The sequence below is a fragment of the Humulus lupulus genome, chromosome X (genome assembly GCF_963169125.1).
Source record: "Humulus lupulus chromosome X, drHumLupu1.1, whole genome shotgun sequence".
NCBI lineage: Eukaryota > Viridiplantae > Streptophyta > Magnoliopsida > Rosales > Cannabaceae > Humulus > Humulus lupulus.
The window spans coordinates 68,116,413-68,141,170 of NC_084802.1; the positions used below are offsets into that span (position 1 = coordinate 68,116,413).

At 35.5% G+C, this 24,758-nt stretch overlaps 2 protein-coding genes across 2 annotated transcripts; one reads left to right on the forward strand and one right to left on the reverse strand.

The window, feature by feature from the left end:
* Positions 1-13,162: 13,162 nt before the first annotated feature.
* Positions 13,163-14,049, forward strand: LOC133805923 (uncharacterized). Its single transcript, XM_062244069.1, has 2 exons — positions 13,163-13,483; positions 13,603-14,049. The coding sequence occupies exons 1-2, from the start codon at positions 13,163-13,165 to the stop codon at positions 14,047-14,049; spliced, it is 768 nt and encodes a 255-aa protein (XP_062100053.1).
* A 6,284-nt stretch (positions 14,050-20,333) lies between these two features.
* LOC133804496 (WAT1-related protein At4g08300) lies at positions 20,334-23,903 on the reverse strand. The gene is made up of 6 exons (XM_062242651.1): positions 23,524-23,903; positions 23,234-23,296; positions 21,892-22,008; positions 21,192-21,603; positions 20,943-21,094; positions 20,334-20,799 (listed from the first exon to the last, which is right to left on the reverse strand). The coding sequence occupies exons 1-6, from the start codon at positions 23,757-23,759 to the stop codon at positions 20,583-20,585; spliced, it is 1,197 nt and encodes a 398-aa protein (XP_062098635.1). The 5' UTR covers positions 23,760-23,903; the 3' UTR covers positions 20,334-20,582.
* Positions 23,904-24,758: the final 855 nt, after the last annotated feature.

Genomic DNA, 24,758 nt, shown 5'->3' on the forward strand with positions numbered 1-24,758 from the left:
TACCATGGACCTAGACATAGAATAAATCGACTAAGGATAGAAAAAAAAAAGTGACTAGAAGAATGTCGAATAGAGATTAAAGAGTTTACCTCCTCGTGTGAAGGCCATGTTATCTGCGACTAGATCAGTCCGAGGAAGTACTCTTGGAATTACTTTCCCACGTTGGATTTATAGGTTATATCACTTAGGAATGTGCAACCGGATTCCTGGTGATAAAAGTGGAAGAACCCCATGTTACTTTGGTTGGGGTTGGATTTGAGATCAAATAGGTAATTGATCTCGGGAGGGGTGGGCACATGCCACTTTTTATGGTTGTACAAGATATAGAGTGCCGAAAGTACTCTATATCCATTTGGAGTTATTTGAAATGGGGCGACCTTGAAATAATTGGCTACCCCTCCAAAGAAGTTGTGCAAGGGAAGAATTGCCCCCGCTTCTATGTTATACTTTGACCAAGCGCTAAATGCGCCCCCGGACACGTTCACCCTCTGGTCGGGTGTAGGCTTGTGTAGAGTATTCCCAGGAAGTCTGTACTTCTTGGGATATTTTGCCACCATCATGGTCGATATGACGCTTGTAGGGGCGATGTACCTTCCGTACCTCTGCTCGTGGGCCTTCATATGGACGAGCCTTAGGTTGAATCTCTAGTGATGCAACTTTCAAGGGTTGAGGGCCGTTCGAAGGATCCTCGATGTTAGCAACTGGCTGGTTGGTAGGTGAGTCTCTGGTTTTTCTTTTCCTATGAGCAGTATGTTTGACACGACCCATGTTTGGTTGTTTCTTTGGAGAATTTTGAGGAAGGTTGGTCGTAGGAATTGGGGGTGGTGCCGAAGGCTCTATAAAGAGCAGAGAAGGTTGTTCCTGATCCTCAAACAGCAGAGCAAGTAGATTACTGTCTATTGGTCTCTCACCTCCCCAGGGATCATGCATGAATATCTGAGAAAAACAAAGGGGAAGTGAGAATCTGCGACCAATAGAGAAAGAAGAAAAAGAAAAATAAGGATAACGTTGTTCGTGGATAAAATTTAAGCTTTTATACAATCAACATCATCCTGATAAAAATACAACAAACATGCGAGCAGGTTAGACAAACGGATCAAAAAGTGAATGTGGAAAGTTTTCTTGGAAAAACTTTTCGACTCTGAAAACGGGCGGGATAAACCTAGTTTTTCCGAAAACCCTAAATTGAATTTTCACTTCGATTTTGGACCCGAAATCAGTGTAAATAAACCCCAATACTCCTTCTAAACATTGTTTTATGCACTACATTGCCTACTATACATATTTTATCATAGTGTTTCTAGGTTTTTTTTTTGCCTAAACCCGATTTACCAAAAAACTCATCAAGAACATTCAAAATCCAGTTGTGAAAATAGATAAATCACGGCCAAAATGCATAAAAATTGCAACAAAGATAAGAGGATGGGTTTGAAAACTTACTTGGAGTACAACTTGTAGAAGAAATCACGAAGGTGTTGCTTGAAGACGCCTCATATCACATTGAAATGTCTGAAGTTCTTGGAAGTTTTTTTTAGTGTTCTTGAAGAGAGAGAATAATCATGTAAAAATGAAATAAAGGAAGGAGATGGGTATTTATATCGGTTAGGGGTGTCTGAAGAGTAATGATGAGATGTGAGGGTTTTTGCATGGGAAATAGCAATAGCTGTCGAATCATTTCTGGGAAACAAAGGTCATGATTACTTACCTTTTTGAGGGAGTAAGTACAGTCGGATGTGACAGATCAGTGGGAATGTTGTTGGAATAAGTTTATTAAATGCTGATTGCATTAAAATAAACTTGGGGGGAAAATGTTTTCCAAAATATATGCATGATCACCTGGCATGTTGCACCTGAACGGAACATGACTGGTTATTAATGAAGGCCTGGTCGACTAACGACCAGTGTATCAAGAGGAAATTAAAGCTGCTCGATAGGCTTAATGGATATGCTGAGCAGCTGGAAAAGAAGAGGTGCAGATGCATATGACCAGAGCTGCTCGTTGAACCGAGCCAAATTCTCAGAAACGGTTATGAGTTAGATATTCCCAAGATATTTGATTATTTTTATTTGTAAATATCATTATTTTTGTTACTATTTGGTTATGCTTGTAACGCAAGTTAAGGGCGACCCATAGGCCCATATGTACATCCTTGAGCTTATAAATAAGACTCATGGGATTCATTTATTTCAGGCACAATATTTGGTATCCAGAGATAAATAGTAATTTTATACACAGTACTTGTAGCTATCTTTGAGACTTGTGAAACTCAGTGGACCCTTGTTCGCTGATCGCAGGTTTTGGGGTTTTACATTGATAAAAACGCTAAGTGGACCTAGGTTATTACCAATCCCTGGGGCCGAACCACTATAAAATCCTAGTGTCATTTACATTCTTGCATTTAGTTCTTTAATTCTTATTATTTTTGTGACTCCGTGTCGTTGAACAAATCGAGGCTCAATAATATTGTAAAGTGGGGGTTGATGGTGAGAACTCGTCAATAATGTTAAGTTAGAAAAATCAAAGTATATAGCTTATAAATGGAGAACTTCAAGAACCTAATAAGAAACTTAGAAAATAGTTGCAGAAGGAAATGGAGGAAAGAACTTGTATTTCTCTTTATACAAAGCTACAGTGTTTTTCCAACCCCCCTCAATGATGAAGTGAGGTTCCCTTTATAGTGGGCTCTAATGGCCCCTAATACATTGTGGTCCTAGGGGACCAGATTGTTCATAAGCACATTTTCAGGGAAGTGGCATCAGACGTAGTGGCACAGGTGGTAGTGTCGACCCTGATACATGGTCAGAGACGTGCAGGTTGTGCCTCCACCATTGGTACTAACTTGTACTATCACTATCTGTCTAATACGGATGTCAGAGTCACGCCTCTGTGCTCTTCATGGTCGTACAACCTGTTCCCATACGCGTGCCTTGTACCTGAAGGTTGCTCTCGTATATCCAAGAGACACCCTTGCTCCAAGCCCCTTTTTATTTTGCTAAGTATAAGAGGACTTGTAGTCTTGAGTGAGAGAAGTATGTGGGAGTCGCGCCCCGCTGGTGACACCTTCCTTAGAAAATATAGAAGGGCCTCATCAGTGGGGCATATGCTTATATCGTAGAGGCGTGGCCTCGCGAGATGATGTGCGGTCTTGGGCACCTAGGCGTGGTCGTGGCGTGGCCTCGCGAGATGGTGCGCGGGCCTAGGCACCTAGGTGCGGCCGAGGCGAGGCCTGTGAGTCGTGGCTCGCGAGATGGTGCGCGGTCTTGGGCACTTAGGCGCAGTCATGGTGTGGCCTCGCGAGATGGTGCACGGGCCTGGGCACCTAGGTGCGGCCGAGGCGTGGCTCCCAAGACGGTGCGCGGTCTTGGGAAGCTAGGCACGGTCGTGGCGTGGCCTTGCGAGATGGAATGGTGCGCGTTGCTGGGCACCTAGGTGCGACAGAGGCGTGGCCTCATGAGATGATGTGCCGTCTTAGGCACCTAGGTGCGGCTGAGGTGTGGCCTGCGTTGTGTGGCCTCGCGAGACGAGATGAGGCGTGCGGTCCTGGGCACGCCTTTGTGGCCTCGCGAGATGATGATGTGTGGCTGGTGGCGCAAGGTGCCTGGGTGCATGGCTGGCAGCGCGTAGCGCCTAGGTGCACGACACCTAGGCATGGGTCCATAGGACCTTCAGTGAGGTAAGCAAGGTGAAGTGAGCTTGGGCCTCGCGTGGGGTGAGATAGGTCAATCTCGCGAAGGCCTTGCGTGAGGCCTAGGTCTTTCAGGATCATGTCCAATTTGCGGTGTTCACTGTGGGAATGAAGGAGAAGAATGGGAATTCAAATAGGTGAAAGGGTGGCGTTGGGGAATTAATCTAAGCCCTTGAAGAGGATTGAATTGTGATCCAATGCACCATGTTTATTTTTGAAAGTTGGCGGCAAAAAGGGGAATAGGAAATGACGTGTGCAGAGAAAAGAGTACTTGGGTACTCTCAATATGCAATCCCCAAGGACACGTGTCCACACTCAAGTGTAGTAGGTAGGCACGTTTCCCGAAAGTACTGGAGTTCAAAAGTTTCCTTCTCATAGGATTCGAACCAACACTTTTGAGGGGGCAAAATGTTACACCCAAATTTTGAGAATAAATAAGTAGTCTCAAAATATAAGCTCGTAAAGAGTAAGCTCGGGATTACCAGGTGTTAACATTATATTTGTACGAATTTTCATGGGGTTTCAGAGCTGTCATTAGCATTCGAGCATGAGTTGTAGGCTCGAGGGCATTAACCTTCTCTGAGGAATGAGCTCAACAGACTGATCAAATGAAGAGGAGGCGACAACTGGAATGGTGAGCTTGAGGCTATGAGTGATCTCAAAGGCACGTTGAAGCAGTGTTCGAGCTCGATGACACATTAAACACACACGAAAAAGCTGTTAGGAAATTCCTATTTCTTTTGGATTAGTTAAGATCGTGTGTTAAAACCCTATTTTTATGAGATCTTTATTTAAATAATGCATTTAAGTTGTATTATTATTATTATTATTATTATTATTATTATTATTATTATTATTATTATTCAAATATTCATTTGAATTTAAATATGTGTTGTAACTTCCCTAAATTGGGTGGAAGATATTCTTGTAACCAGATCTATAAATAGCATGGATCTGGTCATTTGTACTCACACACAATCTTGTACTGAGAAATACTCTGCAAAATTACTCTCACTTGAAGCTTTCACGTAGTGTTCATAATAAAAGTGACTCGTGGACGTAGGCAGATTTTAACTGCTGAACCACGTAAAAACTATTTCTTTTATTTTCTTCCTAATTAATTGTTTATTGCTCCACATAATTAAGTTGACAAAAAACAACGTCAACACACACATTCACAATATGTTATTCTACACACATATATAAATATCACTAAACACATCTTACTTTCTATACACATTCACATATTAATTAAATTAATTAAAACAACATAATCAAAAGATAAATACCTTGATGACATAAAATTAGAAATATCTTTGCACCAAATTTTCAAGAGATACTCCTTCGATTTCTACACAAATATAATATACATTGTTATAAATAAATTAAATAAATAAAAACTAAAAATATATATATACACTCGTCACACACATAATATATATTTATATATATATCCTCGGCACACATATTATATATACATATATTATAAAAAAATTAAACATAAACTTACATAAATAATACATATATGTTTATAAAAAAAATAAATATATATACAGGCACACATATATATATATGAAATATATATAAAAATATACATATAAATTGATATAAAAATATAAATAAAAAAATAAATTTATATATATATATAAACTACACACTACATATATTTATAAATATAAATAAATAAAAATCTAATATATATGTATATACATACACGACTAACATATTATATATATTTATAAAATAAATAAACTATATATATATATAAATAAATACACATACACACCACGGGCACACTTATACATTATGTATATATATATATATATATTTATAAAAAATATAAATGAACAAAAAAAACTAAAAATATATAAATATATATATACACATCACACTATATATAGATAAAAAAAATTAAATATGTATATATATACCTCAATATCCAGTGGGTGGGGCGGATCCGAGGTGGCGACGATAGGTGGGCGGATCCAAGGGGGCAGCGGCGCTCAGGTGGGAGAGAGAGAGAGGGTGGTCTAAATGGGTGAGAGAGAGGGAGGGAGAGAGAGAGAGAAGGGAAATTGGTTGTCTTCTCGATTTAGAGAAGGGGGGATCAAAATGGTTTTTTTTGTTGTTGTAGATGAAAATGACGGAATGGTCGAGAAGGTGAGGGTATATAACACCAGGGGCGACAACGCAGAATATTCTAATAAATTTTACATAAAAGGACTAACCGCCTCCCTCTGCTTTCTGGTCAAATTTTCATAATATTAGGGGCACATTTTGAAATATCAAGGGCGACCCGTCGCCTCTAATAACATGTATATTAGGGGCGACACACAGTCGCCCCTAATAGTGTCGTCTGTAAAACTATTTTTTTGTTGTAGTGAGAGTGAAATATATGATATAAACACAATCAACTGTCACCTAATAACACCCGACCCTATGAAAAATATGATCAAATTTTTAAAGTGAATTTAATGGGTTCAATTATTAGGAATTTTTGATATCGTTAGGTGGTTGCACCATGATGAATGGTACTCTCATGATATAAGTTGAAGAATATTGCTATTGCACACTATACGGTGCCCAATAATATATAACACAATATATAATTATATATTTTATAATTTTAAATTTAAATAAATAGATTTGATATTAAATTATATTTATATATAAGTGTTTTATCATAGGGGGATGTACACCTTAAAGTAGCATATGGTAGCACTCATAAAAATGAGAAAATGAGAAAAAATCTAGTGCATGGGAACGTATATAATGATTAATGATATAAGCCTTCTTTTCATATGTCCTTTTACAAGAATAATGATACATAGTTTCTTAAAAATATGCTCAGATTCTAAATATTCTAATGATTTTTTTTCCCTTCATTATATAGTCGTCATATAGGGCATTAAAGTTGAGACTTAAAAAAAAAAATTCATTTTTTTATAATTGGCACATGTGTAATAATCTTTTTGATTTTTGTATAATCCAATAAAGAGTTCCAGAAGAGAATTATTAAAAGAAAGAATGATTATTCCAGTCTTTATAACAAACAAAACAGTTGCTAGCCAGTAATCCAATATGCAATTAATAAAGGGTTAATTAATCTACGCTGGAATATAAACCAGAATGTATATCCAACCATATATATATATATATATATATATATATAGATAGAGGTGTGTAGATTTAAGCGAGTATTATTATTACTAGACACAAATAACGTTTTACTTAGTTTTATTTATACAATTTCTTAATTATTTTTATTAATTTTGTATCATTGCTATATAAATTTCAAATAAATAAACAATATTATATAAAATAACATAAACATATTAAAAAAAAATTAAACCAAGATATTATTTATGATTTAAAAAAATATATAATATGTTAACCTTTTTAAAGATCAATAATAACTTTTTAATAAAGATTAACATTAGGTATTATATATTATTGTTATAATGATATTTTATAATATTTAAATTTATATTAATATAAGTATTAATATCTAGTCTTGTATTAAATATTATTATAATAATATTTTATAAAATTTAAATTTATATTAATATAATTATTAAATATCTAGTCTTGTATTATATATTATTATAATTATAATATTTTATAACGAAATAATTTGGTACGTACAAAAACTTCTTTTCTCTCTTGGTGATTCTCGCCGAAGCCATGGCTAAGGGAGCAAGGAATGTGAGGAAAGCTAAGACAGAGGGCAAAGCAAAGAAAATAGGATCTACGTCCTTTGATAGGGTAATCAAAACGAGATCGATGGATGCAATCTTGGGAGTTGAAGAACTGGATATAACAGAAGATGAAAAAGAGGATTCTGAGTAATTAGGAAGAATTTTTTCTCCTAAGGAGACAGAGGAGATTTTACAGAGGCAAAGTGAGATTTGAACTGAATTTTCTAATTAGTTGAGTGCTTCCAACAGAGCTACGCAGGATGTGGATCTAGGGAAGAGGGTTTCACCTCCGATTTTAAGATCTGATAATATAGTGAAGAATCTGGAAAGCAGTTTTGTATTACAAGAAAATGGAATGGCAAACCCTTCGAATCAGGCCAAGAGATCTGGAATTAAAATAGAACCAGAGGACATTGCTGAGGAGATAAGCTACTAGCAACATTCAATAGTTTGCTATGTAGTTGGAGTTAATCCTCCTGTCAGCGTTCTGGATGGTTTAGCGAGGAGACTCTGGAAATATAATGTCGATAAGGTAGGGGTGCTTTCTCATGGCATTTTTATCATTAGATTTCAAAATCTGGAATTCCATGATTGAGTCTTAGATGGAGGATACCTCTTCTGACAAGAAGCCTCTCATTATGAAACTATGGAACTCAGTGGATGATTTCACTAAAGAGGACATCACTACGGTACCTACTTGGATTCAATTGGGAGGTTTAGACATCAAATAATGGGGTGAACGATCTCTCTTTAAGATAGTGGGACAGCTAGGGAAACCACTTCAAGTTGACAACAGTACTAAACACAAGGACAGATTATACTATCCTCGAATTCTTATTGAGGTTAGTCTTGCTCAGGAATTTCCAAACACAATTTCTTTCACAAATAAATTTGATAAGGAAATAGAGCTTGTTGTGACTTACGAATGGTTACCAATTGTGTGCCAAAATTGTTCTGGTATGAGACATGAGACTAAGATGTGTAGGAAGAAAAATCAAGTCAAACAGACATGGGTGCCGAAGAAGATTTTGACAGAGAATGAACCAACAGTAATTTTAGAAGTATACGATGAAGGATTTCAGAAAGTGGTTAAGGGGAAAAAGGTGCAGGAGATCTATGCAATTCCAACTACAGTGACAAATCAGTATTCCATCTTGGCTAAGGATCATGGAACAAGAGAGCTACAAGGGCAAAACACTGGAGAGGGGGGGGGGGGGGGGCGGGGGGAGATCCCTCTACTTCCAATGGATAGAATTCTATGTTGGAATGTAAGAGGGATTAACAGCCAACATAAACACAGTGAGATCAAGCAATTGATCAATTCAAAGAAGGTTGGGCTAGTTAGTCTCTTAGAAACAAATGTGAAGAATAAAAATATGGGATCACTTTACTCTAGTTTATTTTCTGGTTAGTGCTTTACTAATAAAAATCCTTGGCTAGATAAAGGAAGAATAATTGTGGCTTGGAATCCTAGTATGTATTCTCTTGATATTAGAGTATTAATACATTGTATTGCTCAATCATCACATCATGCATGTAGATTTCGCATTAATTTTGTGTATGGCTTTAATGATGAGTTGAACAGGGAAAGTTTGTGGCAAGACATAATGGGGCTGGCTTCTCAAATTGATGAGGCTTGGATGATACTGGGGGATTTCAATGAGATCCTTAATCAAAATGAAAGAATATGGAAAAAGGCTAACAAAAAACCTTCTCAAAGCTTCGAGATTGCTTGATACATTGTCAAATGGAAGATCTAAAATACTAAGGATGCTTCTACACCTGGAATAACAAACAACAGCCTGATGAACGAGTGTATTAAAAAATAGATCAAGCTCTGGTGAACTCGAGAGGGACAAATACATTTCTGAACTCAGAAGCAGTGTTTCTTCTAGAAGGTAGCTTTGATCACAGCCCTATTCTTATATCCTCTTACTAGGATGTGAACTTGGGGAAGCATCCTTTCAGATATTTTTTGAATGTGGAAGGAGGCTTCAACCTACGCTGACAAAGTTAGAGCCATTTGGAATGAACCAATTACAGGTACTAAGATGAATAAGCTCGCAAAGAAATTGAAGAGATTGAAACATGTTCTCTTGGACATCAATAGAGAAGGTTTTAATGATATTCAAAAGGCAAAGTTTCAAGAAAAACAAAGCATGATGGAAATTCAGGAAGCCTTGCACAAAGACCCCCTCAATTTCACTATTATGGAGCAGGAACAACTGGCTAGGGATAAGTATATACAGCTCCATAAAGCCTATACTTTGTTTTTAGCACAGAAAGCTAAAACAATTTGGGTTTTTAATGGAGATGAAAATACTACTATCTTCCATGCTTCCTTGAAAGCTAGAAGAATTCAGAATCGAATTCACTCAATTAAGAGTGAGAAGGGAATTTGGGTAGACACAATAGATGGTGTTAAAGATGCATTTTTGGAGTAATATAACAACCTGTTGGGGACAACTATGAATAACAGAACAAAGATTTTTCAGTCAATTGTGGAGCTAGGACCTTTAATTTATGAATCTCACATTCATTTGCTACAGGCATAATTCACAACACAGGAGGTCAAAGATGCAATCTTCTCAATTCTAGGGATGAAGGCACCTGGCCCGGATGGATTTAACAGTTTTTTCTTTCAAGACAATTGGGATTTGGTTGGTCCTGAAGTAAGTGTTGTTGTCCTATCTTTCTTAAACGTTGGAAAACTACTTAAAGAGATTAATCACTACAACAATTTTCACTTTTAATGACTCTCTATAATGACTTACACCAATGGTGTAAGTCATTAAAAGTATTCTGGGATATTTAAAGTCTAATGGTGTAAGTCATTAAAAGTTATTGTTGATGACTACCAAGGTAAGTCATTAAAAGTGGTGGGAGACGTTAATTGAAAAATATGAATATAAAATTATTTATTTATAAAATATCAGACTTGTAAGAGCATCTAACGTCTCCCCTGGGAAGACGTGCCAGACATCTAACGTCTCCCCTGGGGAGACGTGCCACATGGGACGTCTCCCCTGGGGAGACGTGCCACATGGGACGTCTCCCCAAGGGAGACGTTAGATGTCTGGCACGTCTTCCCAGGGGAGACGTTAAATGTTTGGCCTAATATATATATTCAGCCTTTCTTTCGTCTTCCCCGAGCGCACGAACCAGAGGCGGAGAAGGGCGATTTTCTGGGCGATTTCAGGGCAATTTTTTGACGATTTTGGCCGATTTTAGGCTATAAAGTCTCATTTGAGGTAAGTTTTTATTATTTATAAGTGTTGTATAATAGTTAGGATAATTTTCATGCTTATTGTCTCTAGTTATTAAGGAATTGATATTGGGATTTTAGGGTTTATGAGTTGCGGTTTTGGGTGATTTTTGGCTCAACAAAGTGGATTTAAATCATATTTGAGGTAGGATTTCAAGATTAAACAATGTATTATAGTTAGAATGGTATAAAAAATTATTTTTGTGCATTTTTTTAATATGATTTGTGGGTTTTATTAGAAATATTAGTTTAAAGTATGAAAAATAATTTTTATGTATATTTGAGATACTATATTGTTTAATTTTAAGATGATACCACATTATTTACTATTTTTAATTTTTTATTACTATTTAATCCGAAAATTATACATTTTTTAATTAATTTTTAATGTTTGTTAAGTATATATACGTAAATATGTTTTGCTAAAATGTATTTAATAATTGTCTAAAATAAGAAAAATAATTTAATTTGAATTTTACATACAAAATAGTAATTCAAGTTTATAATGTTTATAATTTTTTTTAATTTATATTATTATTTAATTAGAAAATTATATATATTTGTAATATTTATTAAAATTTAAGTCGGTTATTTATATACAGTTATGTTATTTTATTGATTTAGTAATCTTTTATTAATTAATTAATTAAAAAATTTAAGTTGTGGTTTTAACTGAGATTTTTGCTTCAAATTTTCGATTTCAAGCACACATTTGAGGTTTTTAAGTTTATAAAATTTCAATAATAATTATTGTTAATCTAATTATTTAATGAAGTTTGTTTATTAATATTTTATTTATTAATTAATTTAGTTTTGTAGGTTGTGAATTTAATAGCAAAGTGTGCTCTTTGCAAAGTGAAGTAAATTTGTTAGCAATGACTATTAATTGCAAGTGGTACATACATTATCTTCTTTCTTGTTTTAGTATTATTAAACTTTTGTTAGAGGGGTTTAAATATCTTAAATATTCATCCATAGTGAAGTAGGTTCTGAGATTAAAATTGTGTGTTTCAGTGATAACAGAAGGTTGAGAACTGTGTGTTTTAGTGAAGTAGGTTCTGTAAAATTTGTTTGTGTGCTGCGGAGCTATAAGGAAGAAACTTATTGTGTGTTATTTGAATTTTTTGACTTGTTGTTCACAGATGGTTAGATCACTATTATAGAGGAAATGCTGCTCGATTTTGTCTAGAATTATGTATTTTATTATTCTATTATTCTATTTGTATTGTGTTGTGCTTATTCGATTGGATTTGATTAGATTGACAGATGGTTAAGTTACTAATATAGGGGAAATGCTGCCCAATTTTTCGTATGCTTATTTAGTATGTTTTTTTAGTTTAATTTTTCATAGACATAGTTAACAATTTATTTATTATTAAAGTATATATAATTAAATAATAATTAACTAATATATTTTACTTTGTATTTTTTTGTAGCTAAACACTACGCCATATACACCAGCACATATTAATGAACTGCGAGAACACTGGGCGAACCATATGCTACCGATAATTCAAGGTCATCGTCCCACATATTAGGTTTTTTTTTACATTTTATTTCTTACCATATGTCTAGCTAGCTAGAGTAATATTTGTTAATTTTGTATGTTTAACAACAAATATTACAATTTTGTATATTTAGCTAGCAAAAACATATTATATACACATTTTGGTTTTATTAATGAAAATTTACAATTTAAATTTGAATATAATTTAGATTTTTTAATTAATATATTTAATTCTATTTCAAAAAAAAAATTAATATATTTAATTATATTAATTAATATACTGAAAATAATTATTTAATTATTTTAAAAAAAAAATTACAAAAACCAATGACGTCTCCCAGGGGGAGACGTTGGAAGTCTATAAAGTCTCCCCATGGGAGACGTCATATGGCCACTTTAGATGGCTCCTGCAACAACGTCTCCCCTGGGGGGAGACATTAAATGTCTACAATGTCTCCCCCATATAGCCATTAAATGCCTATTTTGTTGTAGTGAATGCAACGTCTATCACTCTCATTCCAAAGACAAAATGTCCTGATAATGTGAGTAGTTTCAAACCTATAGCATGTTGTAATGTGATATACAAAGTAGCTACGAAGATGATTTGTTCAAGGCTTCGCCAAATACTACCTGATTCAATTGTAGAGAACCAGGGGGATTTGTCCATGGGAGGTACATAGCTCATAGCATCATGTTATGTCAAGATCTGGTTCATCAATATGGAAGGAAAAATTGCAAACCGAGTTGTATGATCAAACTAGATTTGAGGAAAGCATATGACACGGTTGAGTGAGATTTCATTGAAGAGATGCTAGTTGCCTTTAAATTTCCACAGAAGCTCATTAAACTCATCATGATTTGTGTAAGAACACCGAGATTCTCACCGATGATCAATGGATTAATGCATGGGTTCCTTGCATCCAAATGAGGTTTGCGACAAGGAGGCCCAATGTCTTCATTATTATTTGTACTAGGCATGGAATACATGTCTCAAATAATGATTAAAATGGGATCATTGACTGGTTACAAATATCATGACAGGTGCACTCAATTGAGATTAATTCATCTGTGTTTTGCATTTGATCTTCTACTATTCTCTCATGGAGATTATATCTCCATTTTATTGATGCTCAGGGGACTAAAGATTTTCTCATCTTCATTTGGTCTGCTGCCAAGTGAGACCAAATTTGCGATATACTGTAGTGGCATGGATGATTCTGAGGTGCGCAGAGTGTTAAGGTCTCTGGTTTCACTAGAAGTCATTTACCTTTCAGGTACCTTAGCATTCCAATTTGCTCTTAAAATATTTCTACTGCAGAATGTGGGAGTATTTTAGAAAAAATGGTGCAAAAAATTCGGCAATGGAGTTCAAGGAATTTATCCTACATGGGAAGAGTTACATTAATCAACTTTGTATTGATTTCAATACACTCTTACTGGGCACAGATAATGATATTACCAAAGAAGCTATTGCGAGATGTTGAAGCTATATGTAGAGCATTTCTTTGGAAAGGAATGACATATAGCTCGGGGCCAGGATTAGTTGCTTGGAACAATGTTTGCCTTCCCAAGAAAGTTGTAGGCTTGGGTTTTAGGAAGGTAATTTATTGGAATGTTGTAGCTATGGGGAAATATATTTGGGCCATTGCCTCTGAAAAAGATAATTTGTGGGTTAGGTGGATTCACAGTGTTTACTTGAACAATCTTGACTGGTGGGAATACAAAATTCCCACTGATTGCAGTTGGTATTGGAAGAGATTGGTTGCTGTCAAACATCCATTTAAAGCCAAGATTGATCTGAATGCTTTTGCAGCAACAAAGTATAGCATTAAAATAGGGCACGACCTTTTATTTGATCATACAATCAAAGTGCATTGGAGTAATGTTGTTTAGGAAAGACTTAGCATTCTCAAGCATCGTTTCATCCTCTGGTTAGTAATGATGCAGGAACTTCACACCAGAGTTCAAATCAGGAAATATGATCCACACATAGATCAAACATGCTTATTGTGTGGTGAGTACAATGAAGATATTCAACATTTCTTTTTCTAGTGTCAATATAGCAAGAATTGTTTGATGAGAATGAAGACTTGGCTAGGATGGAGAGCACAAGCAGAGAACTATGACAGACTGCTTCAATAGATTACAAAGGCCAAACATTTGAGTAAAGTCAGGAAAAGCATGCTTATAGCAGCTGTTGAATGAGGAATCGAAAAGAATATGCAGAAGAGAAAATGTTTGAGTGAAAGAATGCTCTGATCTAAACGATGCAGAGTTGAGCTTCTTGAATTATATTTATACAAGCTCAAGAGAGCAATACATGAGAGAAGAGTGATTATAACAATATCCTACAATCGAGGAAGTTGTTAGAATCTGTTACAAGCAGTTAGTGCTAGCTGGCAACAGCTCACACTTAGTTACACTTCTTCTAGAGACTCTGAGGCTTCTTTATCTATTGGCTCAATATTCCCCCTCAAGCAAAAGGGAGATTTCATCACTTGAAGCTTGTTTCGAAGCCTTAAGAATCTGTCAACAGAGAGACCCTTAGTCAAAACATCGGCAACTTGATCATAAGTGGGCACATAGAGAATTTCAATCGACTTGTTAATGACCATGTCTCGAACGAAATGCACATCTATTTCGATGTGTTTGGTCCGAGCGTGGTGAACGGGATTGGCAGCCAATGAAGCTGCACCAATATTGTCACACCATATTATGGGAGGCCGAGACAGTGAAACATGGAGCTCTTTCAGTAGTGCAACAATCCAACATACTTCAGCTGTCGTGTGAGCAAGTGCTCTATACTCGGATTCAGTACTTGACCGAGCAATCACTTGTTGTTTCTTTGAGCTCCAAGATATTAGAGAAGATCCAATAAAGACACAATAAGCACCAGTGGACTTTCTGTCATCCAGACAACTTGCCCAATCGGCATCGGTGAAGGCTTGAAGAACCAAGGACTTAGAGTTAGTATTCTTGAAGCATATACCATGAGATATGGTGTCTTTGAGATATCTCAACACTCGCTTACATGCTTTCCAATGTTCAGTTGTTGGAGATTGGAGGAATTGACTTAGCTTGGCCACTATATAAGCAATGTCCGGACGTGTAATAGTCAAGTACTGTAAAGCCCCAATTGTACTCCGGTAGACAAAAGGATCTGGTAGAGGTTCCCCCTCACTCCTGGACAGGGTTTGCCGAGGGGCTGCAGGAGTGGAATAGCCGTTGGCACCTTCCATGTGGACTCTAGTGAGAAGATCCCGAATATACTTTGACTGAGAAAGATAAAGGCCAGTGGTGTCTCTATAGGCTTCAATACCAAGAAAATAATGAAGAGTTCCCAGCTGTTTGAGAGCAAACTTGGTATTCAAATCAGAGATCAAGGTGAGGATGAGAGTGTTGTTGTTCCCTGTGACTAGAATATCATCTACATAGATGAGAAGATAGATGATACTGGAGCCTTTGTTGTAAATAAAGAGAGAGACATCTGATTTGGAGTTAACAAAATCCCAATGCAGCAGAGCTGTTCTTAGGCGTTGAAACCAGGCGCGTGGAGCCTGTTTAAGGCCATACAAGGCTTTGTGAAGATGACACACATGAGTGGGATACTGGGGATCAACAAAGCCAGGGGGCTGAACCATATAAACAGTTTCTTGAAGGACACCATTGAGAAACGCATTGTTGACATCGAGTTGTTGAACATCCCAGCCAAAATTAACAGCAAGAGTGAGAATCACACGAACTGTATTAGGCTTTACCACTGGACTGTAAGTTTCAGAGTAGTCAATTCCAGGGGTTTGGTGAAACCCCTTTGCCACAAGCCGAGCTTTGTAGCGTTGAAGAGTGCCATCAGAGTTAAACTTGTGTTTAAAAACCCATTTATTGCCTACTACATGCATGGAGGGGTCATAGGGAACTAAAGTCCATGTTCTATTATTTTGCAGAGCTGTGTGTTCATCATCCATAGCAGCGTACCAGTGAGGATCTTTTAAAGCTGCAGCAACTGATGTTGGTTCAGTAGGGCCAAGATTGACGGAAAGAGGATGCTTAGAGGCGAGTAATGTCTTTGGTTTCACAACACCAGCTCGAACACGAGTTGTCATGGGATGAATGGATGATGAAGCTGGTATATAATGTGTAGGGGCAGCAGCTGTTGGAGCCATAACAGCTTCTGTTGCAGCAGCTTGTGGAGCCATAACACTTTCTGGTGTAGGAGCAACATTCTGAGAGGTAGTGCCGTGAGCTGGGGCAGAATCAATGTGTGGAGAGTCACTTGAAGCACTAATATCAGCTGCCATATTTGTGTTCATGACAGAAGCAGGAGCAGATGGGTTTGGTGAACCACTGGAAGACACAAACCGATCTTGATTATTGGAGAGATGTGCTGACGAACTTGCTGAAGCAGATGCGGGGAGCTCACTGCTATGGGAAGCAACTGTAGAATTGGACTGAGGGGTGTCATGGGACATGGGAGACAGACCTTTAATAGAGAATTTAAGTGTGGGAAGAGGAGTATTTTTGGTGTTAGATGAAGCAGATTGTACAGTAGGGAAAAGCAAAGAATAAGGAAACAAAGTTTCATCAAAAACACAATTTCTTGTAATATAGATTCGACCAGATGGGTGTAAACATTTGTAACCTTTGTGTTCACTACTGTACCCGATAAAGAGACACATAGAAGACCTGAACTCAAGTTTGTGTCTATTATAAGGTCTAAGATGGGGATAACAGGCTGACCCAAAATTTTTGAGGAAATTATAGTCAGGATGAGAATTGTACAACTTGTAATATGGACTATTTCCTTTCAACACAGGAGTTGGAAGTCTATTTATAAGATATACAGATGTTTGAAAAGCTTCCCACCAAAAATGAAGAGGCATTGAGGCTTGGGCAAGCAAAGTAAGTCCGGTTTCAACTATATGTCTATGTTTTCGCTCTATTCTCCCATTTTGTTGATGGATATGAGGACAAGGCTTTCTGTGATGGATCCCAAGTTGTAACAGGAAAGATTTAAATGGTCTAAACTCACCCCCCCAATCACTTTGAAATTCTTTTATAGGCAAGTCAAATTGTTTCTCTACCAAGACTTTGAATGTTTTAAAGATGTTGATTGCTTCAGATTTAGTATGCATGGGATATATCCAGGTATACCTGGTATAATCATCAAGAAATGATATGTAATACTTGTACCCTTCACTTGAGACAGTAGGAGAAGGTCCCCATAAGTCAGAATGAACAAGTTGTAAAGGTTTATTTGTCTTGGTTTCAGATCTGTTAAATGGTAAAACATGGCTTTTTCCATATTGGCAAGCTGAACAAATCAGATTTTTATTACTTGTCAAAAGGAATGTACATCCACTAATGTTCTTAGGCATATATGCTAATACTCTATGGCTCGGGTGACCTAAGCGCCTATGCCAAACACAGCTATTAGAAGATACAGAGTTAAAACATTGAGTATTGCTAGTGGAGTACTTATTCGATCTTGACAGAGAATGGATTTGGGGCTGGACAGGTGGTGAGGTGAGGGTGTACAGTCCATTCCTAAGTCGTCCTTCCAGCAGTGGAGCCCCTGTGGTCTTGTCCTTCACATAACAAACAGATTTGTGGAATTCCACAAAGACAGTGTCATCAGCAGTTAGTTTAGAGATGCTCACTAAACTCTTCTTGATTTTAGGCACACACAGAACATTGTTTAATTTTATAGACTTCTGTGTAATATTAGATTTTAACACAGATGAACCAGTGTGAGAGATTGGAATGCACGTACCATTACCAACCATCAGTTTGTCGGGGCCTTGGTATTCTCTAGGCAGTTTGAGATTGTTCAAATCTGCAGTGAGGTGATCGGTGGCGCCACTGTCCGCGTACCAGTCTGGGTCAGTAACAGTCTCTGGTGTTGCAAGAAATGCATTCTTGCTGTGAATCTCAGGACCAATGGGTTTATCACCTTGAAACTCTTCATCAAGCCTGTGCCAGCAGCTGAGAGCTCCATGTCCTTGTTTTCCGCAGATCTGACAAGCAAGTCGATTGTTCGAGTTTGTGCGGCCAAAAGAGTTGTTGTGCCGTCCAGGTCCACGTCCTCGATAGCTTCCTCTGCTTCTTCTGCCTGAGTTGCGTGCTCGTCCTCGATGGCTGACTTGAGCATAATTTGCAGATGGATGAGGAATGTCAATTGTAGCTGTGCTGGACCATCGCTCGAGGCGATTTTCTTGGCTCAAGAGAAGTGATTGAACTTCTTGAAGATTCAGATTCACATTCTGTTGAGTGAGTATGCTTGAGATCGTAGCATCATACTCCAGTGGGAATCCTTGTAGAATATGCATGATCAGGTCATCCTCAGACATCTCAACTCCAGCCAGCATCAACACATCATAGAGACTCTCCATTTGTGCAATATAATCTGAGACAGATTGTGCTCCCTTCTTCATTGTTTGCATCTGGTTCTTCAACTGCATCACACGGATCCTGCTTCGTGAGGAGAACAAGCGCTCAAGTGCTTCCCAAACTTCATTACTGGTCTTGCAGCGCACCACTTGACTGAGAATCGGAAGCGAGAGAGAGGACAGAAGCCAACTCATTAGCAATTGATCTTCTCGGACGAACATAGAGAATTCTGGATTGTCAATCAGTATACGGTCACCGGTCTCATCAGTTATCTCCACTCTTTCTGGGGGACATGTGCGTCGGCCGAAGATGTAGTCACCGAGATCGTAACCGCGCACCGCTGGAACAACCTGAGATCGCCATAGGACATAGTTGGACCTGTCTAGCTTCACTGAGACCACCGTGCTGAGATTCGACTGAAAAGCAGCGATGAGACGGGACATCGGAGTACCAGCAGTGGAAGAAGAACTAGCAGGGGTGGTGGAAGGTGATGCTTGAGTCGCCATTGTTCTGGCTGTGATACCAAATGAGGAATCGAAAAGAATATGCAGAAGAGAAAATGTTTGAGTGAAAGAATGCTCTGATCTAAACGATGCAGAGTTGAGCTTCTTGAATTATATTTATACAAGCTCAAGAGAGCAGTACATGAGAGAAGAGTGATTATAACAATATCCTACAATCGAGGAAGTTGTTAGAATCTGTTACAAGCAGTTAGTGCTAGCTGGCAACAGCTCACACTTAGTTACACTTCTTCTAGAGACTCTGAGGCTTCTTTATCTATTGGCTCAATATGTTGCAACCTTGGTGTATCACATATGGAAAGTGAGAAATAATGTGCTATGGTCTCAAAAACTTTGGCATATTAATCATACTGTACAAGCAATTCAAAGAGATTTTAAATTTAGGCTGTTGTAATGCCGAGTAAGGCAAGGAACATAAATAGGGAATAGTTTAATACAATTTGTAGAGATATACAAAGTTGATTGTATAGATGTAAGGGAAACAGGGGATACAGGAACTTTAGTATTCAAAAGTTGAAAAATTGTAAATGTAATTGGTTGTTTGAGTAATACAACCAATTTTTTTTTTATAACATTTGAATTTGAATTTATATTAATATAATTAATAAATATCTATTTCCATTAATTTTAAAAGTATATTCCATTAAATATTTAGAATATTTTGTTACAATTAACAAAACAAACCGTGAAAATTAATAATTTCCGCTATCTACAAAAAAAATTTTATATAGAAAGATATAAATCGAAAAAAGAATATAAATGGAATAATTTTAAATATATTAATAAATTCTTTGTAGAAATATATTTATATAAAAATGTATAATTTTGAACTGATTTATATATATTATATATAAAATACTACTAAAATGGTATTAATCAAACAATAATATGGTTTATAAAATAAATAAAATAAATAACATGTATATCTTCTATATATCTTAAATAAGGTATCAATCTTTCTATTCATAGATATCGTGAAATAAAAAATTCTAGCTCCACAGACATGACACAAGAGAATCCTCATATGGTACTTGAGAGTTGAAACAGCAGCACTATCTATCACACACACAGACACATGTAAAGAAAAAGTTAGTTATTCGATTCTGTTTTGTTCTCTCTGGTTATTACTATTATATCCATAATATAGCTTATTAGTTAACATATACAAATATATATATATTCTTTGAATATAATTAAAAATTTAAATATACTTAAAGTATATATAATGAGATCATAAATATAAAGAGAGAAAATGGATTAAGAGAAGTGTAAGCAAAAAAACACAATAGGAGCTAGCTAGCCAATATTATAACTGTAACTCGTAATTACTCTCAAGTTACATTTAAGGGGAAGATCAAAAAAAGCTAAAAATTAAAAAAAGAAAAAAAAAAAAAAAAAGAACCAAAGTTCCATATTTCTTCAGATTACGATCTCGTCTAGGAGATGTACGCAATCTTTTGGATATATATAACAACAACATAGCCAGCCCCAAAATGTTATATATATATTTATATATATTTATGAACCGAGCTGAGAAGACGTAGAAATCTTAGACATCTCTACGGGTCCTCCATTATTGATAGAAGTAACACTAACAACACTAATTGGTTTAATGGTGTCTGTTACTGGCAACTGATCAATATTTTTGGACGGTGCTGATGATTCTATTGGATCTTTGCTTTTACCCCAAACCACAGTGTAGAGTCCCATGACTATGAATATGGCTCCAATTATACTGATTTTTTCCAATTAAAAAAAAAAAGAGAAACACATTAGAAAAAGAAAACGAAAATGTAGGTTATTAATTATATATATTATAGTTAATTAATGATTAAATATATAGTAATAATAATAAGAGGTATATATGGATGTACGTACCTTCCAAGGTGGACTTGTTCAGCCAAGACAATGGCACCAAGAGCGAATGTTATGATCATGCATAGTGGACTGAAAGATGTCACAAAAACTGGGCCTCGTTCTCTTATCACCATTCCTTGCACGTAATATGCAATTCCAGAGCAAACCACACCCTATTTTAATTTTTTGCAAAATTAATTAGTTAATAATTAATGAAAATTTATATATATATAAAAGAATAATTAGTAGGCAGGTGGGTAGGTTACTGACAGAGTAGACAGCAGCAAGAAGCCTGGAATCCCAGCCTAGAACCCAAACATGCATGTCGCGTTCGAACACAAGAGTGGCTACCCCACCTTCCAACACACCCATCAAGCAAATCCACGCTGTGAGAGACAGCTCCGCCGGATATTTCTTCAACGTAAATGATTGTACAATGAAGAAGCTGGCCCAGCCACCGCAACTGCCAACGAGCATGAGGGTTCCGGTGACCCAGTGGTGGTCGGTGGACTCGGCGGTACTGGAGCTTTGCTGACTGGATGAATTACCATGGCTGCTGCTATGTATGATGTCAAGGATGGGGCCTTTGTACAGAGTCATCACCATTGCTCCTGACACTGTAATTACTGTCCCTATTACCTTTGCAAGACTATGCCACTTTTTCACATTCACCGTCTCCAACCTGCTCGATCGTACATATATATATAATTAATAATTATTATTAATTATTATATATATATGATATTGACTAAATAGATCACGCACATATATATATATATATATATGCACCCACTAAAAATATTATTCACCATAAAGTGAAACACGTACGACTACATTAATTTTCAGATTAATTTGTTATTATTATTATTATTATTATTATTATTATTTTTGTTTGGGAAGTAATTAATAGTATCAAACTTATTATTGTACCTTTAACACACAAAAAAAAAGAAAAGAAAAGAAAAGTTACCTGAAGGCGAGAGCCATTATGAAGGTAATAGCAGGTAAAATATTGACAATAGCGGATGCGAATGTTGCAGAGGTGTACTTCATCCCCAAATTGTACAAGTTTTGATCCAGTACTGGCCTGCATGTAGGTTTCCATTTGTACTCATAATTAAATAACAATTACCATATATATGTTATTTGAAAAATTAATATCTTAATTAACAGTTAATATTATGTATTATTCTCATTAATTGAAATATATTTGTTATATTACAATATTAATCTACAATAAATTATTACTGAAAATATCTGGGGGTAAATAATATGAAAAACATATAAATATATTAGCAATTAATTATATTATATATACGTATACCATGATAAAGCAACTGCAACTACAAACAAATATTTTTTTTATCATTAGAAGTATAAGAGATATATTAAATTATTAAATTTAGATAAAAATAATATATAAATTACTATAAGCTCCTAGCTTTTTCTATGAAACTCTACAAAATACATTATATATATATATATATCTGTGTGTGTATATACGCAGAAAATACAGATTTAAAAGCACATACAGGTCAACATTATTATATACACACACATATATAATTATATATATGAGTGTGGGCCTAGCTATTCTCAAATGGAGAACATATATAGTAAGACAACAATTAATAAGAGTGGCTATCGACATATCATTTCCATTAGCAAAGATTGCCACTGTCTACATACAAAAGATATGATTTATCTGGATATTTCTTTCCCAATAATAAAGCAATTGGTATATATTATATATGAAATTAGAATCTTCATGATCAACTTGTAATTATTAAGTTTATATTTACTAGCAACTTAAAGATGAGTTGCTTATAATAAGAGCAATATAAAAAGTAAACACGACAAAAAAAAAAAAAGAGAGGTCAAATTTTTATTTTTTTTATTTTTGAAGTTATTTTTAACTACTGTACATGCATGTCAGCATGTGTGCGTGTGTGCATGAAAAAGTTTTCATAAAGATGCAAGGAATATTCCATAGGCCCACCCTCAGGTGACTCATGTTTATTCCAATCAAATATATTAGCTTATATTATTATTAGCTATAATATATATATGCATCATATAAAAATGCGTTATATAAAATACATACATATATATACTATAAAAAAAATTCAAAATATTGTGTCACCACATGATGAATTATGATATATGTTTAATTATTCGTAACCATGCATGCACATACAAAACATAAACTTATATACATACATATATATATATGTATATATAAATATATGTATGTGAAACAGCTAGTAATTAAAGTTATGAATAATTAAGCGCATCATGTCATAGGGCATTACTCTAAGAAACCAAGCAGCATTATGCGTAGGAAGATCGGGAGAGTCATCTTTGGCCTTATTTTCCTGTAAACAAGAAAATTGAAGTATTGAGAAAACGTACACACACACACACACATATATATATATGCATGATCGATATACCTATCCAAAACTATAGTTGTTTGGGTTAATGTTTATGTGTAAATAATATTATTAGGAGATGAAAAAGAAAGCAGTAGCATGGATAATATAAGAAATTGGTAGCTAGAAATTATCAGTAAAGATATATAATTAAGTACGTACGTACGTACCTTTCAAGAACAAAGGCAAAGGGAGCTATGATAACAAAAGCAACAACGTGACGGTATACAGACAAGACGAAGTGACTCATGCCGTGCTTGAAGGAGACCATGCTAATGATATACATCCCTGCATACCCAAACTGCAGAGAAACCATAGCCAAATATGGCTTCATCTTCGTCAGAGTCTCACTAATCTTCCCTCCATGCCCATGTGATGATGAGGCAATAATACTATTATCTCCCATATTTATTTTTATATATATATCTTAACAATTAATTAGCTCTAGCTAGTACTGTATATATATATATATATATATTCTAGCTTCTCAAGCTCGCTCTCTCTCTCTCTCTCTCTATATGTATATATATAGGTGATAAAATTGATACTTCTTCTTTTGCTGCCTGCCAATGTACACCAAAATGAGAAATGCCTCTTCTTATAGGCACAAAAAGGAAGAACCATATCAATAAATAAAACAGGTAATTTTTTATTTTTATTTTTTTAAAAGATGGCCCACTTTTAGTACCTTATAACACGTCTAGCTCTCCCCACTAGGATTCCCTTATCCACTAAGCGAATACAAATTCCGTGGTATTCCAAAGCAATAGAATCCATTGTGCTATCAGAATCAAATAAGGTAAATAATAATATTAATAAAAAAGGAGAGTGGTAGTAATGAGGGGTTTATAATTAATTGGTTCTCTTTGAAAATAATGTTAGTATCTTTTTTTTTTTTTGAGGGGGGTGTTGTTTTTGTTTGTTTTCTTATTTTTATATTTATGTTTGTTTTTTGAGAAGTGCGGATTTAATTCATTGACCATCAAATAGGGATTAGGTTTAGTGCTCTTCAATGACATAGACAAAGCTTATATGGGTTTTTTTTTTCGTAAAGAGTGGGTGCTATGAAGAGTGGACACCACTTCAAGAAATAAAAGCCAATTAATGTGATGAACTCAACTCATCATCACTGATTAATTAGCTAGCTAGCTGTGAAAACACATTATTTATTTGTTTATGAGATTAATTAATTATTTGTTTATAATTAAATCTTTATTATAGCTAGTGCGAATGACATGGCTAATAACTATAGTAAATTTTTTTCCAAGGTTTTCCTGTCGAACAATCTAAATAATAACGTGCGTTATAAATATATATATATATATATTAGGTAGAAGCAACATGCAATGCACGTTTGCTTAGTTTTAAAATTATAAATATTGTTTATAATTTAAATAAAAACAAG

Bases quoted from the DNA above. Each gene is read 5' to 3' on its own strand.
- LOC133805923 (XM_062244069.1), top strand. From the start codon at position 13,163: ATGGGATCATTGACTGGTTACAAATATCATGACAGGTGCACTCAATTG. The intron at 13,484-13,602 runs GTATTTTAGAAA...TACTGGGCACAG, and splicing joins TTCTACTGCAGAATGTGGGA to ATAATGATATTACCAAAGAA.
- LOC133804496 (XM_062242651.1), bottom strand. From the start codon at position 23,759: ATGGGAGATAATAGTATTATTGCCTCATCATCACATGGGCATGGAGGG. The intron at 22,009-23,233 runs GTAATGCCCTAT...ACCTACATGCAG, and splicing joins ATGCTGCTTGGTTTCTTAGA to GCCAGTACTGGATCAAAACT. The intron at 21,095-21,191 runs GTCAGTAACCTA...AAATTAAAATAG, and splicing joins TTCTTGCTGCTGTCTACTCT to GGTGTGGTTTGCTCTGGAAT.